We start from the raw sequence: 20782 nt of genomic DNA, 5'->3' as shown, positions 1-20782 counted from the left end.
AGCCGCTCTCCGGAAGTGGGTCCAGAGCCGGCGAGAGTTACGCTGGCGGGCGGTCTAGAGCGGCGCGTCCCGGCCGGGAGGGAGCGAGCGAGACATGGAAGATGAGCAGAGCTTCTCGGATATCTGTGGCGGCCGCCTGGCCCTGCAGCGCCGCTACTACTCCCCGTCCTGCCGAGAGTTCTGCATCAGCTGCCCTCGGCTGTCGTTGCGCTCGCTCACCGCTGTCACCTGCACGGTGTGGCTAGCGGCCTACGGACTCTTCACCCTCTGCGAGGTAATGGCCTGTCGGCCCCTTCCCGAGGTCGGAGTCGGGGGCTCGGGTTTGGAAGGGTCTTTGGGGTCTTAGGGTCGAGCCTGGCCCTCCCGCCAGACCCTCCTACTGTTGTAGGGTCGGAGGGCGGGAACTCACTGGTTCCGCCGCTGCACAGCTATTTTCTTTACGTTTAGTGGTTTGTACTCCTGTACTTTAGCCCTCTCACGGGTCGTGCTCCGCTCTGCGGTTCCACCCAGCATACAAGTAGTCCTTGCACGACAGTCTAAAAGTTTAACTTTCATGTGCTGTACGTAGTACATGCTCGCAGTAATTCAGTTCCAAGAGTTGAGAGAACTATTAAGTGGATCGTCCTCATCCATCATTTCCACTCCTAGAGGAATCACTGTTAATAATACCTTAGGTCTTAGGGAAACTTGTCTTTGCCTCCACAATATGTATGTGTGAACACACACACACACACACACACACACACACACACACACACGTTGAGAGCTTGATAATTCTTCCTAATTTCTGTTTTTTAAGGCAATCTAACACCTCCCCCCCCAGTCCCTTCCCCCAACTTCGAGTATTTTCTAAAGAATTACGAAGTTTCAGAGAGGAGTTGTTTCTGTGCTCACTTTCCAGACTCATTCCTACTTTCTGAGCCTCAGTTTTCACATGTCTAACATGGAATTGCTGTCTGTCATTCTAGCTTCACCGTATTGTGAGGGTCACATGCAGTAGCTTTGTGACAGCCCTCAAATAAAAGGAGTCACCTTAATTGCCCTTTTCAGGATGAGTTTAGTTTTAATTTCATATGTAGTGCCCTGAATTGAATATTTTATTCTAGGAGTGATTGACCAGAGCTAGGACTACTTATTTCTGTAATTTGGATATTTTCATTACTGCATTCATTGACTTTTTTGCCACCAGAGTGTGGTAATTTGTCACAGGTATATGCAAAATTACGTTTGCTGTAATTTGTACCAAACTGTATCTAAAAGTTGGTTCGGGGCGCCTGGGTGGCGCAGTCGGTTAAGCGTCCGACTTCAGCCAGGTCATGATCTCGCGGTCCGTGAGTTCGAGCCCCACGTCAGGCTCTGGGCTGATGGCTCGGAGCCTGGAGCCTGTTTCCGATTCTGTGTCTCCCTCTCTCTCTGCCCCTCCCCCATTCATGCTCTGTCTCTCTCTGTCCCAAAAATACATAAACGTTGAAAAAAAAAAAAAAGTTGGTTCTTAAGTCAGTTGAATTGGTTAAGTTGCGAGGACAGTCCTCCCTCCCCCTAAAAAGATTTAATTTATAATGTAGCTGAATTTTAATACTAGCCTGAATTCTGGCCATGTGCCCATGTGAGGTGAAGGGAACAGATATTTATCAAATGCCCACTGATTGCCAGCTGCTTTCCTGAATACCTAGTTTTAACCTTAGAAGAAAACCAAGGCTCAGAAAGAATAATAACTTACCCAAAGTCACAGAGCTAGCAAACAGCATACCTGGGGTTCAAACCCAGGGCTGACTCTGAAACCGTTTCTTTTTCACTATACTGTCTCCTCCGTGGAGAGGGCTTGCTTAAGCAAAATTTTTAAATAGAAGTCTTTTTTATGCCAACTCCTTTTTGTACTCTCATCCTGGTGTGTCCCACTTACCTCCATCACGTGCCCGGGGCTCAGTAACCTTATCTTCCTTTAAACTCTACTGCAACACTTCTTAAGGGCTCTGTGTACCAAAGTTTCTTAACCTTTCCTTGTGTTCAAAACTGTTTGTCAGAGTAATGAATCTCAGGGGTGAGAAGAAGCCTGATGAAAGAATTCATAAAAACATGAGGCTTAATTTCAGCCCAAATAAATACTGAATTGTTAGAATTTCAGACAGAAAAATGAAGTATAAAGAATGCAGGTAGTAATGAAGTTTTGAGCAGGGATTACCTTATTAAAAAACTGATACGGATTAAATCCTCTAACATTTATTGTTCTTCATCCCTTCTTTCCTTCTTGTTTTTGAATTCACAATTCTATTAAAATTGTAGGTTATTACCTTATTCCAACCGGGAATACTTTTTCCCCTTCCTTTCCTCAACCAAATATATCTGTCAGTAACCATCACCTCTCTGCACCAGTGAAATCCTTCCTTGGAGATCTTCATGGGATATCCTTGTGTGCTTTGATGTCTCTCTCTCACTCTCTTTTAATCCTTTCTTTGGCACAGTTTTCATAGTATTCTCCAAAAATATTTTATATGTATTAATTTTGCCTCTAATACATCTGTAAGGGCCAGGACTGAATTTTACTTCTCTGTATTCATCCATAATGCTTATTCAGTTAAGACTGTGAACCAGACATTGTACTAGATACTAGACATTTAATTAACTCAAAATAGATATTTCTGGATCACCAGAGACCCTGCACATAGATTTTTCTACCCTCCATTCATTAGTCAACAAGTAATTATTAGTACAGAAGTTGGCAAACTATCTTTAAAAGGCCAAATAGAGGGGCTCCTGGGTGGCTCAGTCAGTTAAGTGTCCAACTTCGGCTCAGGTCATGATCTTACAGTCCACTGTCCATGGGTTCAAGCCCTGCATCAGGCTCTGCGCTCATGGCTTGGAGCCTGGAGCCTGCTTCAGATTCTGTGTCTCCCTCTCTCTCTGCCGCTCCCCTGCTCACACTCTCTCTCTCAAAATAGTAAGTAAATATTTTTTTTAAAAAAAGGCCAAATAGAAAATATTTTAGACTTTACAGGTCTCTGTCTCATAGTCATCTGTTTCTTTAACAGTTCTTTTAAAAGTGTAAAAATCATGCTTAGCTCAGGGTGGACCAAACAAAAATAGATCATGGGCCCAAACAGACTCTTGATCCAACACTTAACTATGTGTTAGGTAGAACGAAGTAGAAAAGTATTCTCAGAGAAAACCAAAGGCAGCCAGTAGTTAAAGCAATAAAAACATATTTTATTCACTATTGCAGTAGGAGAAAAGAGATCTCAGTGTAGAATTGGGCTCAGTTCTGAATACAGCAAGGACAAGTGGGAATTTATAGCCAAGCAGCACAGTGGGGGTCAATGGATGGAAAATGGCTAAAGAGAAATATCAAAGGTGAAGGGAGATTCTGGCTAAATTGACATGATCCTTGCTAAAGGCAGGTGAGGGTCATCAGATTCTTGGTACAGCCTGTTGGGTAGTGCAGGCCCAATAAGGATGGACACCGAGGTTGAGGGTTTAGAAGAGCTTGACTAGAGTTAGGTCAAAGAAGGCATCATGTCAGTCATAAAGAATAAGATACTTCGCCTTCCGTCGGTTAAGTGTCTGACTTTGGTTCAGGTCATGATCTCCTGGTTTGTGAGTTCAAGCTCCACATTTGGCGCTGTGCTGACAACAGGGAGCCTGCTTGGAATTCTTGCTCTCTTCTCTTTCTCTGCTCCTCCTGTGCTCATGCTTTCTTTCTCTCTCAAAATAAACTTAAAAAAAAAAAAAAAAAAAAGGATAAGATACTTCTTGCCTTCAAGGAATGACAGTAAATTACTGAATCTCTTTTGAGAGATCAGTCAGTGATTTTTTTTCTCTGTGCCATCCTCCTAAATAATAGCTTTTTTGGGGAAAAAAAATAATGGCACATGAAAAAACATACATCAATTGAAAAACACATTCAACTTCAAAAGGCTGTAAATGTGGTTTTTTTTTTTAATTTATTTTTTTAACGTTTATTTTTGAGACAGAGAGAGACAGAGCATGAACGGGGGAGGATCAGAGAGAGAGGGAGACACAGAATCTGAAACAGGCTCCAGGCTCTGAGCTGTCAGCACGGAGCCCGACGCAGGGCTTGAACTCACGGACCACGAGATCATGACCTGAGCTGAAGTCGGACGCTTAACCGACTGAGCCACCCAGGCGCCCCTGTAAATGTGTTTTAGAATCAAAGGAATAAATCCCATTTTTGAGCCCGTAACACATAAGTTAGTCATTTCAGCTACTCAGTCACAACCCAAAAGAACTAAAAGAGTCCTAAATGATACAATCTTTATTATTTAACAAAACAAGAAGTCAGGAGGTAGGAGGGCTCTAGAAGGCATAAGAGGCTTAGTTGATTTTGATTCTTTTCATATTCCTGCTCTTCCACCCTTGGTCTACTCTACTTGTCCTCAGCCTGGCTTTCTACATTTGTCTACAGTCTGGCAGAGTAGTAGTAGCCCCATAGTAGTTCCAGGCATCAAAACTTTTAAGAGGAAGGGACCTTCTCTTCCTTAGATCTCTTTTTAAGACGGACTTCATTTTCCAGAAGCCTCTCCAGCAGACTAGCCAGAGTTGTGTCATGTGCTCATTTCTAATGCAGTCATTGGCAGAACAAATAGGAACCAATCACGATTCACCCCCAAGTTCTATTAGGAAGGAGGAGGGGGGCTGTTGAGTACTATCTGCTACCCTGTGCTAAGCATCTTACTATGAACTGTCTGGTTTTGCACTGTATATTCTGCTGATGGAGCATGAGAGAAAATGGTCTGAATCCTTAAGTTTCCGTTTTGGAGAAAAATCTCTGAGAGTGGTGCGATGGTAGATACTGTTTTGATGGAGGTTCTCCTCCAAGACCTATCCATTTACTGCCTGGATATATTTCATCATCTGCTTTCCCAGTACACAGCACTACAGAGCTGAAATAAAAGTGATTTCCTCTTCCTCCATGCATGTTCTTCTCATCTGTTCAACTCACAGCAGAATACAGACTTTTTTTGGCATTGCCTAGAGGGGACCTGTTAAACAGCAGAGATCTGTGCGGGAGGATCACTTGGTAATCTTATCGCCTGTGTCTGGCTCTCTCTTCAGAACAGCATAATCCTCTCTGCTGCCATCTTCATCACCCTCTTAGGCCTGCTTGGTTACCTGCATTTTGTCAAGATTGATCAGGAGACCCTGTTAATCATAGATTCCCTTGGTATCCAGATGACCTCATCTTATGCTTCAGGCAAAGAAAGCACTACCTTCATTGAGATGGGCAAGGTGAAGGATGTTATCATCAATGAAGGTATTTACATGGTAAGTAGTTGAGTAGTATTACAGGTTTCTCCCATGGCCTTTGCCTGGATCTAAATGAGTCTTAATACCTAAAGTGTTTGATGTCACAGAATTAAACTTGAAGACTCTGGGGGCGCCTGGGTGGCTCAGTTGGTTGGGCGGCCGACTTCGGCTCAGGGCATGATCTCGAGGTCCGTGAGTTCGAGCCCCGCGTCGGGCTCTGTGCTGACAGCTCAGATCCTGGAGCCTGTTTCAGATTCTGTGTCTCCCTCTCTCTGACCCTCCCCCATTCATGCTCTGTCTCTCTCTGTCTCAAAAATAAACGTTAAAAAAAACAAAACAAAAACAAAACTTGAAGACTCTGTTCCAGTATTGTAGTGTTTCCTTTATGGCTAGCATGTCTATAAACCTTGAAAGTGAAATTTATACTGAAAAGGTACATTCCTTTATTTTTAGAGATATAATAAGTTTTCATAGATAGGGAGTCAGCATTTCAAGTTTATTTTTTAGCCTGATTTCAAAATCATCTCTGGTTGTTGTTGCTGCTGTTGTTTTGTCATTTTCATCTAAAGAATGAGAATATACTCCCTCACTTCAGAAGTGATCAAGTGTTCTACTACGTAGAGATAACCATTTATAAAAAAGTTTTTAGCCTTCCCTTGAAGAAAAAGAAAACAAAATGAGTTTCACTTAGATTTCTGCTATTTGGTTTATTTTCTTGCAGCAGAAGGTGATTTACTACCTCTGCATTTTATTGAAGGATCCGGTGGAACCACATGGGATATCCCAAGTAGTACCTGTCTTCCAGGTGAGCACAGAACACTTGTCTAAAGTTTCTTCAAAAAATCCGTTACCTTTCCCTGCTCTCTGCATATCCATTGCTACTTATATTCGGTAGGAATGTCAATTTTTGTTGTCAAGAACGTTTGAGGACACTTGACAGCTACTTTTAGTGAGAGTTAGGATTTTAGTTATTTCAAAAGTTTCTTTCTGAAGCAGATATAGGCTTTCAGAAATACTATGAATTTATACAAATTTTAGAGAAAAAATATATAGCAATTTCTGCCCACAAATCACCATTCATCTACTCTGTTAGGCTGCCAATATATGCTTTTACATAGATGTCATTGATCTACACATACTGCTGTATACTTTTTGTGTCTTGCTTTTTAAATCTAATATACATATTTTCATGCATCTACAGAGGCCATTATACTATTTTAAATGGTTATATTATCATGTTGACTAAGTTTATTTAGCCACCCTACTGCAAGGTTTTGAAATCATCTCCAGGTTATTTTTTGTCTTGCTCTTACAAAATTTTCTCATACAAACATGATTATAGTAAATTACTTTGTAAGTATATAAAATATTTATGTATATAGTTAACTGTCTTACTGCCCTTTTTCACAAAAAATTTAAGGCTGCTAAGTGAAAATTCTTTTGTGTTACAGTTCAGAATTATCTTGTTAAAGCTTATGAACAGTATCATAGATTTTTACGTTTGAGATTTGGCTCCAGAGATTGGACAACTTTACCATACTTTGAGAATTTGTACTTGTTTTTCATGGTCTTGGCTAACAGTGGATTTAGTTACTTGTTTACTTTAGTATGTAGGTAAAGGAATTTAAAGTTACTAAATTGCTCTTTAAATGACAAAGATACTTTTCATATTTCCTTGTATTACCTATCAGTATTTCCTCTTATTTAAAACTATCCATCTCCTCTATTAATCAAGTAGAATCTAGATATTGATTATGCATTTGTAACAATTTATATATTTTGGGTAACAAATTTTCATTAAATACGCTTTCCACGTATATTTTTCCCATTCTGTGACTTTTCTGTTAATTTTGCTTGTATTGCATTTCACTGTACAAAATATTTTAATATTTACATATTAAATTGCCTTTCTTGCCCTTGAGGACTGTTTAACAGCTGTGAATTTCCCAAGAGGGTCTGTCCTTGTTATTCCTTTTGCTTTCTTAGCCAGTAGGGTGCCATCTGGCCTGAGCTTCTGCTTCTCTGGGCTCACACTTGAGCCCTTTAGACCCCTGATGTGCTGAGAGATTGAGGTTGCACATGGATGCAGCACCAGTACGCGCTCTCTTACGTTCATCTTGACTCTGCATTTCTCCCCTTTGGAATTCAGAGTGCCAAGCCCCGCCTGGACTGCTTGATTGAAGTGTACAGGAGCTGCCAGGAGGTCCTGGCGCACCAGAAAGCCACATCAACAAGTCCATGAGTCCCAGCATTCAGAAGGCCAGTATTGTCTTCCATGGGAGATGACTCCTAAGCCATAGTGGCTGGTTTATTTTCTGTATTCTAAACCATCGGGTGGACACAGTCCTAGGAACCAGTATGGATGCAGTGGATCTCAGAGCCATAGAGCAGGTGACTGGAAACCTAACTCATTGTGTGATGTTGAGCAAAGTCCTTCTGTGTATTGTAGTGATCTGCTTGTAAGGTTTTGCCTACTTTACCAACTAGGGGGAGACCTTAAGAAAAGACATGTCAAAAGTAATGTTAACAAAGAGCACTTTGTGAAATTCCTAAACACATTCAGGTTTACTTTTTGTAGATTTCTGGAGCAAGACCATGGGAAACTGACATCAGCTATCTTAAGAAACATAATTTCCAACTACATAGTACCCCTGTATAAAAGTTAAGAAAAAAAAAAGTCAAGCCGTTCAGGTACTGGTGAGTAGGAAGAAATGTCCTACAAAAGACTAGTCTCTGTTCACCTAGCTCCTTTGTTCTGTACAGGGTTAATTTATGATGACTCTCTTAATAAACCTGTCTCCTTCCAAAACATACACAATAATTGCCTGGTTCACAGACAGTTGCTTTTTATTGACATTGAACACGGCATTTCAGTCTTGGATGTCAAGCACATTAATACTCTTGTTACTCAGCATTGTCTATGGTTTCAAACACTTCTTCTGCCAAGAGGGATGGGACAAAAGACCAGACAGAAATTCGACTTTGGTTTCCAGACAGGTTAAAGAAGGATAAACACACAAACTGCAGAAGCTTTTGATTATAAGGCAGTATCTTCTGTACTTAATACACTATGGGAGGATTCCTGAAAGGCTGGGAAGGAGCTAGGGTGGGGGAAACAGCTTGACCCCCAAGTTCAGTGTGAACGCAGCTCCATTCTTGCTTTTTCCTTAGGATCCTTTTTTTTTTTTTTTTTAATTCCCAGGTAGATAATATTATCCTCATGGGCGTTAGAGATACTCAGGATATTATAAAACTAGAGCTGTAATTCCTTTTCAGTCAGCTCAGGAGGGGTTATTCAGGAGACTGTGGTACATGTGATGTTTGAGTTGTTCGAGGTAGAAATGTCTCAGCTAGATCTCATCCTGGGGGAAAGGCAGCAACAGAAACAGGAGACGGCTGTAAATTGCCAGCCTTGCAAAGTCAAGTTTAAAAGACAGATGCTCTAATGTGCTTTTTTTTTTTTTTTTTTAATGTTTGTCAGTTTAAAGGGTGAGAGGGGGGAAGCTTATAGCAGCTGAGGTGTTCAGATGAACTAGTTCCAACCTTGAAGGTTTTGCAGTGTGCAACACACACACACACTTTGTGGAAGTCAAAGGCTTGGTTCCTGGATGCTCCTGCTCAAGCCACACAGTTTTCAGCCCTTGATTGATAAATGGTGAGACTGCCTTAGAGCTATGAAATAAAGCTCAGCTTCTCCAATGGCAGAGAATCAGAGTATAAATGAACTCTTTCGTCCTTTCTGTTTTCTGTTAGGGGAGGGTGGAGGCAAAGATCGTCTCCTCTGCACTCAACAGGCGGCCTCAGTTGCAGATGGGGAGATATTTATATCACCAGGGTGCTCTCAGGCTAGTACAGGTATCACCTGTGTACCTTCTGCCCTTGGACTAATTCCCAGCAGAAGTTTGCCATTGAGTCCTGAGGAGCAAATTCAGGCCCATGAGCCTGGATTCTGTTTCTGACTCATCTATGATGGCCTCACAAAACAGCAAAAAACAGAGTGCATTTGCTTGGGTTTTTCAAAGAGCAAGGAAATCACTGGTGACCACCCTATCCTACAGCAGGAAACCTAGCCTTTGCTGAGCCCTGGCCAGTCATTAAAATGAGACAGGGAGAGGTCAGATTGGACTTAACTCCCTGACCTTGCTTGCACGCAGTTGGGCTCACAGTCCAGTGTGAGGGAGAACAGCTTGAATCTCAGCAGGGATAGTGCCTTTTCCTTGTCCTGCAAAGATAGGAACTCTTGCCCCAGAGGGGCACTGCAAATGCCTACTCATTTGCAGTGGGGAAGGGGAAAGGTGAGTCTATTCCTTTTCCTCTAGCCCTGCCAATACCTTTCCCATCTGGAAAGGGAAGTCCAGTTTTAGTGAGTTCTAGGCTTTTGTCACAGTTCAGGTGAATTGGAAATTTTAGTCCTGTCTTGTTCAGGGATGTTGGGAAAACTTCAAGTATAAATCCCCACATAAGGACCATATACAATATAAAAGATACCATCCTTCCTAAGAGTATCAGTGCAGAAAGCTCTGACTTATGGCACTGACGCCCTCAGTAACTAGTAACATGGACCATCCCAGTCTTGTATCTAGAATCGGGCAGCATCCAGAGCTCAGTATTCTTGTGGAAAAAAAGTGGTTTTTATACTGGGTCTGGATTTTTAAAAGTTGGGCCCTGAAACATGATAAGGCACCTAGAGAATGAAGGCTTCGTGGAAAGTGAAATAACACATTTCGCAGAACAAGCTGGGGGAGGGCTGTTAGACCCCATCACAGTAGTATCACACCCCAGGACACCAATCTCTAATCACAGAGGCACCAGGTTGTTGGAGGGGGAAAGGGGTAGGAGAAATATTCACAGCAACGTTGGCCCTCTGGCAGCACATGGAACAGAAGCAAAAAGCTGCTGTCTGTCCAGTTCCCGTAGCTGGCGGGCAGCAGGTGGGTTCGTAGGTGGGTTCACAGTTGGAGAGTAATGGTTCATGTAGCTGGCCATGATGAAGGTAGCCTCTGCAATCTAAGGAGACAGCAGAAACAAAGGAATTGAACTAGCCTTGGCCTGAATCCTGGCTTTCTCCCTAGCTGTTATACTAAGTGTATAACCTTCCTGGGCTTCAGTTTCTTACCTCTTAAAATATCTGGGAGGTTCAGAGGCTCAGTGACACAGTACCTGTTAGTCTGAAGGGCCACTGGCACACAGTACCCTCCTGAGAACAGGAGGAGCAATATTCTCTGCTTACCTCCGAGTGGGGAAGTGGTCCTTCCTGGAGGAAGGTGTCTGTATAGCTTCTCCTATGGCAGGGGTGGTATTAAAGAGAGGAGGAGGTTTGGGATACTCCAGTTTTACGATTAAAACAACAGGGTTTCCAGGGACTTTCAGAATGGAATCAGGAACTATTAATCAGAACTTAGGTTTTGGAGCCTTTTTAATTTGTTATTTTTGCTAGTCAGTATTTCCTGTACTGAGTAGGAACAAAGCTCTTAAAGCAGTAGAGGTCTTTGGGACTGTCTTAAAGACCACAAGGGGGGGGGGGGGGCGCGCGTGTACAGACTGTCCCACTTTGTGACTAGTGTTGGCAGAGCCCAGGAGAAGGTGACAGCACACTGAGGAGGACGCTGCCCTGGCCCCTGGATCAGCTGCATGAAGAGCAAGTGGGCCCCACCTCAAGCCTGTGTGATGCTGGGCTGCAAGGGCTGAGAGGCCCATGTGGAGAGCATGGATGTAGCCGGACCAGAGTGCGTGCCCTCCCGGCCAACCCCTCACTGATCAGCTCACCAGTGACTATTGAGATGCCACGCTACCTGAACCCTTGGAGGACTGACTACAGACAAGGCCAAAAGTTGTACCTGGGACACGGCCCTTCTAGAGTATGGTCATAATAACCCCAGCATCCTTTCCTAACTGCAAGCCCACCTCATCATACTAGGTAGATCTGAGTAACATGTTTTAGCAGCTGTCAGACCCACCTTGGGAGCAGCCATCCGGAAGAGCAACTTTTCAGTGTGGCCTTTTCCAGAGCTCTGGTCCAGAATGGATCTGATCACAAGCATGAAGTCATCCCGGCAGCCACCGAAGGTCATTACTGAAGAGTAGGGGTAAGTGACGTGCACATGCTGTGAGAAGAAGCCCGTTAGTTCTAGGGAAATTTTCCACCTGCCTCCTGAACTAAACTAGCATCCCCTGTCTATTGTGGGCCCTGGTAGCCTTAACCAGAAAGGGAGAATTCTGAAGTGGTCATAATTTGGAGATTCATGTCTTGAATGTCAAGCTGTATCTAGACTAGAGGACAGCAAGGCTGGGGCAAGGCCTCACTTAGCTCAGGCCTTTGAGTGCAGAGAGAAGAAAAGATGCTGTTCAGGAGAAGGAGGGGTCAGAAGGCCAGCCCTCATCTTTCCATACCATAGTGCTGTGGTCCAGGATGCTGACCCCATCCTCATTCACAGCAATCCACACCAGAGCATTCTCCTTGGAAGACAGCTGTGCAGGCTGGGGAAACAGGAAAATCTCATCACACATGTCCACAGCTAGGGAAGCTGAACTGACAAGAGCTTTCTGAGGAAGAAGGCACATCCAGGGATCTGCTAGGCAGTGATTTCCAGCCTTTTTCACATCTTGGAAAACATGAAAGATGGTACTTGCACAGCCTGCCAAAGTAAATAGCCTTGGGGCTCTAGCTATCTAATTACCTACCGTCCCAAGAGGAGAGGGGTACCTATAGCCCATCCTGCCATAGTACACTCATTGGGAGGCTCTGTACTGCACAATAAAGGCCAGCCCTGGCCGCTCTCATGAGCATGGGGACTGGGCTATTTTCTAGTTCACACAAACTGACAGCATTCTACCCAGTCTCTCCCAGCTGAAGTGCATCTTGCTTCAGCCAATTTCCTAGGGGCTGCAAATGAAACAGGAAAGCAAGCAATCTGAGGGGCTTTAGGCACTACCAGTGAGAAAAGTAACTCTCTGTTGGACAATTCTTAAAATGACTTTCACTGCCAGGACTGCAGTAGAGCAATCTGGATTTCCTATCTCTCTTACCCAAAAGGCTGGGAAAAGGGAAGGACATGTCCTCCTTTTCAGAAGCTTTTCCCAATCCCCCAGACAGAGGGTCCCAGGGTCCCCATTATATGCCTTTATAACACCCCTATACGCCTTCAGAACACTTATTACAGCTTACAAAATAACGTATGTATTTAGAGAGAGAATATATATGATTATCTGATTAATGTGTACCTCCTTACTAGATGGGAAGCCCCACAAAGGCCAGGACTGTGTCTGATTCGCTCATCTCTTATAATTTTAGGCAGTGCCTGAGACCTAGCAGGAGCTTAACAATTCTTTATTGAATAAATGAGTGAATGTCCACTGTCTAATCTGTACTGTTAGTGAACAGGATCATGATCCAGCTTTGAGGATCCTCTGAGTATGAATAAATTTTATGCATACCAGACACCTGAAGAAGAAAAGTTCCAGTTGAAATTAATATGGGTCACCTGGCCTTTCATGCAGTGAAATTAACTGTTGCCTGAGTAATTTAAGAGTCTCCTTTGGCCATGCTAAGTCAGTAGAGATGTATTCATTTAGGTTATATATTGTTCTATCTTTTGCACTTTTAAAAATGTTTATTTTTGAGAGAGGGAGAGATAGTGTGAGCAGGGGAGGGGCAGAGAGAGAGGAAGACTGGATCTGAAGCAGGCTCTGCACTGACACCAGACAGCCCGATGCAGGGTTTGAACTCCTGAACCATGAGATCATGACCAAAGCCGAAATTGGATGCTTAACCTACTGAGCCACCCAGGCGCCCTCTTTTACACTTTTTAAAAAATGAAAGCATTCTTGAGGGTGTTATGTCAAGTTTGAATCCTTATGTGTGAATTAGTCCTTCCCCCACCCCGCCCAGGGGTAGCATTGTAAAAGAAATTAAAAAAAAAAAAAAAAAAAGGGAGGCACTTGGGTGGCTCAGTTGGTTGAGCATCCAACTCTTGATTTCGGCTCAGGTCATGATCTAATGGTCCTGGGATTGAACCCTGTGTTGGGCTCTGAGTTGGGCATGGAGCCTGCTTGTGATCTTTCTCTCTCTCTCTGTCTCTCTATGTCCCTCCCCTGCTCTTAGTCTCAAAAAAAAAAAAAAGAAAAAGAAAGCAGTCAAAAAAGGAAAGATGAACATCACCCAGAAATAATCCTGGCCCCAAAGCAGTGATCACAACTCTGCTCTGGACCCTGGAAATCTGAGAGAAAGCCAGAAATGGGTGGAGAAACAGCGACCTCTGGTGGTTGCTAGTGTGCAGGTGGGCCCTGGAGCCTGGACTGACTCAAACGTGACCAGATGTGGGCAGTAGCTTGAGAAATTCAGGGCATGTTCCTGAGGGTGTGGTAATCACTCCTTCCCCTGGACACCACCCACACTTACCTGAGCAGCAAAAAGCTTAGCACCAAAGAAAGGCCATTTCCGGGCCACTGTCAGGTAGATGCGGATGCACTCAGGAGGGGAGCAGCCTTGCAGTGCGGTCCACTTTGTGGTCAGCAGATCTGCCAGGTGCCTGGTTTGGATGGATGGAAAGAGATGGTGGCCGTGAAGTGCCAACATGCTTTCATTGCAACTGGAGGTCTAACCCGGCTCCACAGTCCATGCCTCCCCACAGCAACCCCCTCCAAGACCTTGCAGCCTACCTCAGCTGTTCAGGGGGTGCCCCGTGTCTGTAGCGCCTTGGGTAGAACCTGTCTAGGACTTGTTGGAGGTGATGCTGAAGCTTGGCAGGGGGTGTGCTCCCAGGGCCTGGTGGGGTGGGCCTCTCTAAGTCTCCATATTCTACCTGTGTTGGAAGCACATGGAGTGAGCAGTCAAGAATCCAGAGGTAGATGGGGTGGGGGTGGGGCTGGGGCTGCTGGAGAGGTGAAATAAACCATTACTTCATTACTTTATTGGTGGGGTGTGAATGGATGCGAAAACACTTCTTGTGAACAGACCCTGTGTCTCAAGTTTCACACACACTAGAGAAACCACCTTATGGTCCTAGATGATTATTTACATCCACTTGCCTTTGGCAGCTGAGGTTAAGTGCCTTATCCGAAGACACAATTAGCGGCAAAGGAAAACTATGGATATTCTGGCTTCTAATCCAAAAATATGAGATCCAGAACTGAAGATGCTATAGCTCCTAGAATATTGCAGTGTTCCAAGCCTTTGAATCAGACACCTCACTCAAATCCCAGCTCTGCCATCTGCCAGCTTTGTAACTTTGAGCAAGCTGCTTAAACTCTCTGGGCTTCAATTTCTTCATCTATTAAGTGGAATTAAGAACAGGGATAATACATATAAACTGTTCAGCAGAGGACCCTCTATAGAGTATTGGGTAAATGCTTATTATTATAAAGATCAACTGTTATTATTGCTCCTTCCTCTCCACCATGTAGATTCAGACCCTTTCTCATGGGAACCAGGAGGGCATCCCAGGTACCTTTGGCCAGATAGCCTCCTCAAGGTAATAAGGAGACGGGTCGAAGTCTGAATGCGTGTTCCCCTTCCTAATTCTACTTACAATGCTTTACAGTTGTAAGTACAAATTTTGCCACATCCATTATGTGATATACATCATTTCAGTAGCATACTGAAGGAAATGCAATGACGCATTTTTGTTTACTCTACACAGACAAGGAAACTAAAGCACAGACCACTGCAGTGACCTGGCCAAAATCTCACAGTGGGAAGGCGGGTAGCACTCAAAGGCAAATCTTTGGATTCCACGTCCAGTGTTCTGTCCGTAACCTGTATCTGCAGCGAAGGGCTCTGCTGGGTAAGGAGTCAGCTTCCCTCCACAGCCAGGGACAGCGAGGCCACCCTCCCCTCAGGCACCACAGGGTCTGCAGTCTCCTGTTTTAGGCTGTGTGGTACGTTCCGCGTGTGAGTTCAGACACGGTACCCTGATCCTGCCAATTCCTGAACTGCCTTACCTGGGCCATCAGGGCAGCCATCTCGAGAGCCAGCTCCTTGTTGACAGGAAACCTCCCTGCCACTATCTCCCCGCTAGTCTGGGAGGCAAGCAGCAGCCGCTCCCGCTCCGTCTCCCCTTTGACTTGACTCCGAAAGTACAGCCTACAGGGAAGACAGAAGAAGCCAAGACTCAGTTGGGATCCTGAATGGATGAGGTTGTCTTGGCCTCTGTTTATCTTGATTTCCAAAGAAAGAAACTACTCTCTTTATACCATCTGTGAGCCTATTTTCTATTGCCTCCAGAAAAAACTAAACATGACACAGGGCAGATACAGGGCCATTAGATCTCAGCAACAGTGGCACATGTTACACCTGAATACACCACCACGCTACTGGATCAGGGGAGGGGATCTGCTCCCTGGAACCAGAGCCTATTAGGGAACTGGATGAGTTAAAGATTCCAAGAGACTAATGGAAATTATTTGCCTAGAGACATACCTGGGATGGGATTTTCTTATTCAGATGGATAAAAAAAAAAAATCCTGGTATCTACTTCTGTATTTCCTGGAATTGTTATAGGAGCTATTTATCCTTTAGCCTTAAATAGTGCTCATACAAAGTTTCACTCGCCTAATGTAACACATGCAGCCATCCCACAAGGTTGGTCTGTTTCCTTGGCAGGAGTATGCGCGCGTGCGCACGTGTGTGTACATACGTGCGGTACAGGGACTGAGAGCCTGAGCTGTCCAGGTTCTCCAAGAGGATCAGCAGAGCCTCATTAGTTGGCCTCATTAGTTGGGGCCCCAACTAATGACCACTACACAGTGTTCTATCTGTGGATCCACTGCCTGTCCGGCACAGGCCATCCAGCTGGGGGAGTGGCAAGTGGCGCCCCAGTGGCAGCCCTCAGTCTCGGCCCCACCCTCAGGTGGTGTTCAGGACCTGTTCTTGTACATCAGCTTCACCACACGTGTGCCACCCTCAGCCTTTCCAGAGTGCAGCTCCTTCAGGGCCTGTTCCCACTTGGAGATGGCATCACAGATCTTAAAAGAGGCAAGAGAGGAAAGTCAGAAAAGCCCCTGATGAAGAGAACAAGGACCAATCTGGGGCAGGACCCAGGCAGGGCGGCAGGGCAGCAGGGCAGCATCGAGGGACTGTCCTCCATTAGGAGGCTGACTTGCAGGCCTCACGTGCCTGAGACCAGAGGGGTCTATAACAATCTCACAGACAGAGGTAGGGCCCTGGGCATGGCGTGAGCAGCAAAGCATGGAAGGCTGCCCCCACTGGCCTTAACACCTGAGGGGGCTTTCCCAGAGGCCAGGCAGGCGTCAGTCAAAAACCATGGCCTCATATTACCAGCTCTGTTTCCATTCCACCGACTGCTATTCTCTTGAAGTATACCCAGAGGCCTACCGTGTAACAAAGCCAAACAGACCCCCTGACATTTATAAACAAGATATGTGGCATAGTTTTTCCAGGCAATGGTAAATAAAAGACTATAGAAGCCTTTGTCCTATTGCCATAAAAAGAGCAGACACAGAACCAAAACACTCCTACTCATCAATGCTACAATACGTTCCCACAAACACTTCACATCTTGTCTGCTAATCCCAGACAAGATAGGTCTGAAATCCCATTCAAGGGTCCTTTACTTGTAGAGGTACCATATAGATCTACCTGCTTACAATTTGCTTGAACCAGTAAGTGCAGGCCCTGGCAGATGGAAAGATTGAGGGGCCAGGGAACAGCACCACATCCAGTGGACCTAGGTGTACAGCTACCCACCTCCGTGTGTGGATTGTGTGACTGGCAGCAGCCCCGGTTGGAGCTGCTGCTGACAAGTGCCTCCCTATCCTTCCTACACCACGCTGAGAAGCAGCCTTTCCTCTGGACGCTGCACAGCCCTTCAAGGGCGGGAGCAGTGTGGAGACAAGGGCACAAACAACTTCTCTCTGCCTGTACGGGTATGTTTTAGGATGCCACAAAAATGCTGGCTTGGGGGAGCACCTTGGATCCAGACCCAACAGGCTGGGGGACAGTAAGGCACCAGCCAGGGGGTTCTCTCCCCATCACCAAAACCCGGAAACCTGGAGGTCTCCCAGGAGGGGCTCATTTGGCTTACGGGGAGACCATCATCACCTTGATGCTCCCCTGCAGGCAGTGTTCCAGGTCCCTGCCAGAAGGGTCATCTGTGAAGAGGGCAAAGCCAGAGTGGGATGACTTCCTCATGCCCGTCTCCTGGTTCAGACGCTGGAGGAACTCATCAACTGTGGAGGAGCCGTCAAAACCAACCACCTGCACGAGAGAGGGGTTAGTCCCAGAGGAAATTTCCCAAGAGGAACTCATTCCGGCTAGTGGACGTGTGTATCTGGGAGGTGGAAAGGCTTGGCTGAGAGGAGCAAGGGCAAATGCAAAAGCTAAAGGAAGCTGGTTTCCATAGTCACACACAGAGGGTGAGTGCTTCAGAGACAAGCGGCTCGCTATAAGCTGGAGGCAGACAGAAGCTCTGCTGCTCCTTGACTGCTGCTCTTTTGGAGGTCTTTTGTCCTGCCCCTTTCTTGGTCAATGTCTCGGCTTCCCCGTTCGTGCAGTGGTTTCTAAAGATCTACTTCCCAGGTGCCAAACGGCAGAGCACTTTTGGAGTTCAAGCTCCTTTCCCCCTCCACACAGGCAGTAACGGTCCCACCCCCACCTCCACACCCCAGGCCCATCCTGCTGGTTTGCCTATTATTAAGAGTCTGCCAAGCCTAAGGAGGTTTAACACCCACATGGCCCAAAGATAGTCTCTGGGCCAGTGATATGAGAAGACTCAGGAGAGGGATCCCGCGCGGCCTCCTCACCTGGTAAGTCCCATTGGCGAAGTGCACAGGGATGCTGAAGGGCAAGGAGTGGTGGAAGGGGTTGCGCAGCAGGATGGACACCACTTCCATGCGTGACGGCCTGGCCTCCCGCTCCCCCACCTGTAGAGTCCGCTCCACTGCCCGCTGGCAGTAGGTGGCATACTGGCCAGTTTCATTTCTAAAAAGACAGGGAAGAAAGAGAATCCCAGGGAATTCATTCACCCCTGCCATCTTGACACCTTGGCTGCCTACCCTGACCTAGCCGAGACCGAATCCGCAGCTGGGCAGGCTGTGAAAAACGTGACGCTCTGGTCTGGGGTGTTAATTTGTCATTCAGGGCCTATATGCTGCAAATTGCTGGCAGAGATATTTCCTCTGGAAGCCAGAAAAACATGGCAACAGACCACGAAAATGTGGGGATGACTTGGGGACACCGGAGCTTCACGTGAGCACATCCACAAAACACACATACACAGACTGGTGTGCAGAGCGGCCCAGGCCTCCACATGCCCATCTGTGCACACAGCACTGAGGTCTCCGTGTCTCCATGACCCCTGTGCAAACCACAGGGGCAGGGTGATTTGACCCATCTTGGTCCCCCCGTCCCTCTTCGCCATGCCACCGTCAGCAGTGCTAGAGTGGCATAGGAAAGGACCCTCACTCACGTGGGATCTGCATGGCGCTGGAGCTGCTGTTTGATGTACCAGAGGAAGTGGTGCTGAGGCAGGAAAAGTGGGGCACACAGAGCCAGGAGCTGCCAGCACTGCCAGGGAACAAGCAGCATGGGGTGAGTGCTGGGTCTGCGGCAATGCCTCACAGTCCTGAGCTACCAAGGCTTCAGTGCTCTCCAAACCAGGGCCCCCCACCTTCTGTGGATGGCAGGATGGCCCATCCTGGTCAGGCTTTGTCCAGAACGGCAGTCACCCAATCTGACTATGCACAGACATCCAGAAGGGGCACAGAGAAGGCAGGTGTACTGAGGCAGCTTTGAGCACTGAGGCTGCCCGTTGGCCACCAGGCCTAGAGGGTACCTGCTCCATTCCCTCCTTCCTCCTTCCCCCTTCCCGGCTCCTGAGAAGTCCCTGCCAATGGCCCCGTCAGCTGTTTTGCCCCAGGATGCCCACCTGCATGAGGGAGTACTTCTGAGGTGGGCGGCAGCTGGTCTGCTTCATCAGTTGGCAGTAGATCTCACTCTGCAACTCGGGGTGAACCAGGCAGACCTGTAGTGCCGTCTGGGCCAGGGACACGTGATAGTCTACGGAGGCCGCTTCCACAGGCACGTTGATGAAAAGCTGGCAGGACTGGCACGAAAATGGTGGTGGGCCCGGGCAGACCAACAGCCCCTTGACTAGCATCCGCGGTGACAGTGGGCAGATTGGGCCGTCCCCCCCAAGGGCTCCAGGCAGGCTCCAGTTCACTGTAGGAAGCCCATTCTAAGAGGGAGCACTGTCACCGCTTGAGAGCATGTCTGCCTGCTGAGAAGGCTACTCTGGGATAGAATCTATCCTTCTTCAAATGTGTCCGTTACATAAGCAAGACATTCTTTTTTTTTTTTTTAAAGAGAACATTCAGATGGACACAACACTGTAAAATAGGTCAGAATCTCTGAGGTCCAGAAGCAACATAAACCTGGCCTTTCCTGCTGTTCACTATAAGAGAAAGGGAGTTCCTCCAGGGGGAGTTTCACCGGCACTTCCCAAGGAAGCCGGGAATGCCTCCCCACCATAACTGACTGTGCCGGGGGCAGCGGGGGCGGGGGGGGGGGGAGCTGTGGGACTCTTTCCCTTCCATTCAGATCTTTCTGTGAGCTCCCCCTAACCACATGGGTCTCTTCTACCTGAGCACCACCAAGGTGGGCAAACTGCTCTGGGAGAGTCTGGGTACGTGGCGAGGGCGCCACCTGTTGGTGCACCTGGGTTCCATTCCCGCTTTACCTTGAAGAGCTTGAGAGCCTCGGTCTGCAGGGCCTCGGAGGGCAGGGTGGTGAGGGAGGTGTATAGCCCGTCTTTGCTGTAACACAGCATGGGGTGCCTCCAGAGAGGGGAATCTGCCCAAAGCACAGCACCAGGGGTGAGGGAACTTGCCTCCCACCTCCACTCCCACTCTGATTTGTGAAGAAAACAAGGGTTAACTGGAACACACGGACTGCACCGGATTTATCCGCAGAGTGGGGGGTATGCAGTTGTACACTGCATCTAGCACGCTCACAAGCACGGCTTACAGGAAGGTGGCTACTGCCTTCTTCGTGGGGCTGCAGTGGGGGTGAGTGTGTGGGGCCGTGGGTACCTGCGTGCAAGCATGTGTGTGCGGGAGAGGCCCCGCCCTGCAGTGTCAGGTATGGATGGACAGTGCCTGTCAGCGGGGAACACACAAGGAGCAGTGAAGGGGTGTGCGGTGTGTGCCATTAGTTCCTCAGGGTCCTGAGAATCAGTAGCAAAATAAAGACCCTGTGATACCCCAGGCTTAGGTTAGTCTAATCCCAGTTTAGGCTTCATTCATTGATTAACAAACTTTTAACCAGCTTCCTTCCTTCCTCAACTCTCTGCCCGGCCAGCAAAGCTGCAGTGAACAATGTAAAACACTGACCCACTGGAAAGTCTGCTTCCCAAATAAACTCCCCCAGATACAGAGTGGTCACCTCAGAATCTCACCAGAAACAGGGGCTCTGGAGCGTGGATGGGAATGCCCTTTTGTGGCTTAGATGGTTTTACAACAGCTTCAGAAACGCTGCTATAAATGCTAACAGAAATGCTTTCTTTGG

The 20782-nt window shown here is 46.8% G+C and overlaps 2 protein-coding genes and 1 long non-coding RNA gene across 12 annotated transcripts in view; 2 read left to right on the top strand and 1 right to left on the bottom strand.

Moving 5' to 3' along the window:
• PIGH (phosphatidylinositol glycan anchor biosynthesis class H) lies at positions 1-8075 on the top strand. Of its 2 annotated transcripts, none has more exons than XM_040477479.1 (4): positions 1-274; positions 5071-5280; positions 5984-6067; positions 7249-8075. In XM_040477479.1, the coding sequence occupies exons 1-4, from the start codon at positions 95-97 to the stop codon at positions 7270-7272; spliced, it is 498 nt and encodes a 165-aa protein (XP_040333413.1). In that variant the 5' UTR covers positions 1-94; the 3' UTR covers positions 7273-8075. The 2 variants fall into 2 exon arrangements, with proteins under 2 accessions (XP_040333413.1, XP_040333412.1); XM_040477478.1 differs by having other exon boundaries at positions 2-274; positions 7412-8075.
• Positions 8076-8438: 363 nt separating this feature from the next.
• The window catches only part of PLEKHH1 (pleckstrin homology, MyTH4 and FERM domain containing H1), a 53640-nt gene continuing 41296 nt past the window's right edge, over positions 8439-20782 (bottom strand). For 7 of the 9 annotated variants that reach the window (XM_040477470.1, XM_040477469.1, XM_040477475.1 and 4 more), the window contains 12 exons: positions 19956-20125; positions 19146-19322; positions 18687-18784; positions 18022-18199; positions 17321-17476; positions 16124-16224; positions 15202-15343; positions 13921-14063; positions 13661-13790; positions 11653-11739; positions 11220-11366; positions 8439-10269 (listed from right to left, as the gene is read on the bottom strand). In XM_040477470.1, the coding sequence (XP_040333404.1) occupies positions 10108-10269; positions 11220-11366; positions 11653-11739; positions 13661-13790; positions 13921-14063; positions 15202-15343; positions 16124-16224; positions 17321-17476; positions 18022-18199; positions 18687-18784; positions 19146-19322; positions 19956-20125 (1691 nt within the window). In that variant the 3' untranslated portion in view covers positions 8439-10107. The remainder of the gene's footprint in view (positions 10270-11219; positions 11367-11652; positions 11740-13660; positions 13791-13920; positions 14064-15201; positions 15344-16123; positions 16225-17320; positions 17477-18021; positions 18200-18686; positions 18785-19145; positions 19323-19955; positions 20126-20782) is intronic. The other 2 variants (XM_040477473.1, XM_040477474.1) reach the window with 1 other exon arrangement.
• On the top strand, positions 14060-15457 carry LOC121031946 (uncharacterized). Its single transcript, XR_005790998.1, has 2 exons — positions 14060-14803; positions 14901-15457. It is a non-coding gene; the product is annotated as an uncharacterized LOC121031946 (long non-coding RNA).

The sequence above is a fragment of the Herpailurus yagouaroundi genome, unplaced genomic scaffold (genome assembly GCF_014898765.1).
Source record: "Herpailurus yagouaroundi ecotype Mexico unplaced genomic scaffold, PumYag 141, whole genome shotgun sequence".
In the NCBI taxonomy this organism is placed as follows: domain Eukaryota; kingdom Metazoa; phylum Chordata; class Mammalia; order Carnivora; family Felidae; genus Herpailurus; species Herpailurus yagouaroundi.
Note: the sequence above shows the minus strand (reverse complement) of the source record. Positions and strands in the feature narration are given on the sequence as shown.

Bases quoted from the DNA above. Each gene is read 5' to 3' on its own strand.
- PIGH (XM_040477478.1), top strand. From the start codon at position 95: ATGGAAGATGAGCAGAGCTTCTCGGATATCTGTGGCGGCCGCCTGGCC. The intron at 275-5,070 runs GTAATGGCCTGT...CTCTCTCTTCAG, and splicing joins GACTCTTCACCCTCTGCGAG to AACAGCATAATCCTCTCTGC. The intron at 6,068-7,411 runs GTGAGCACAGAA...TTTGGAATTCAG, and splicing joins AAGTAGTACCTGTCTTCCAG to AGTGCCAAGCCCCGCCTGGA.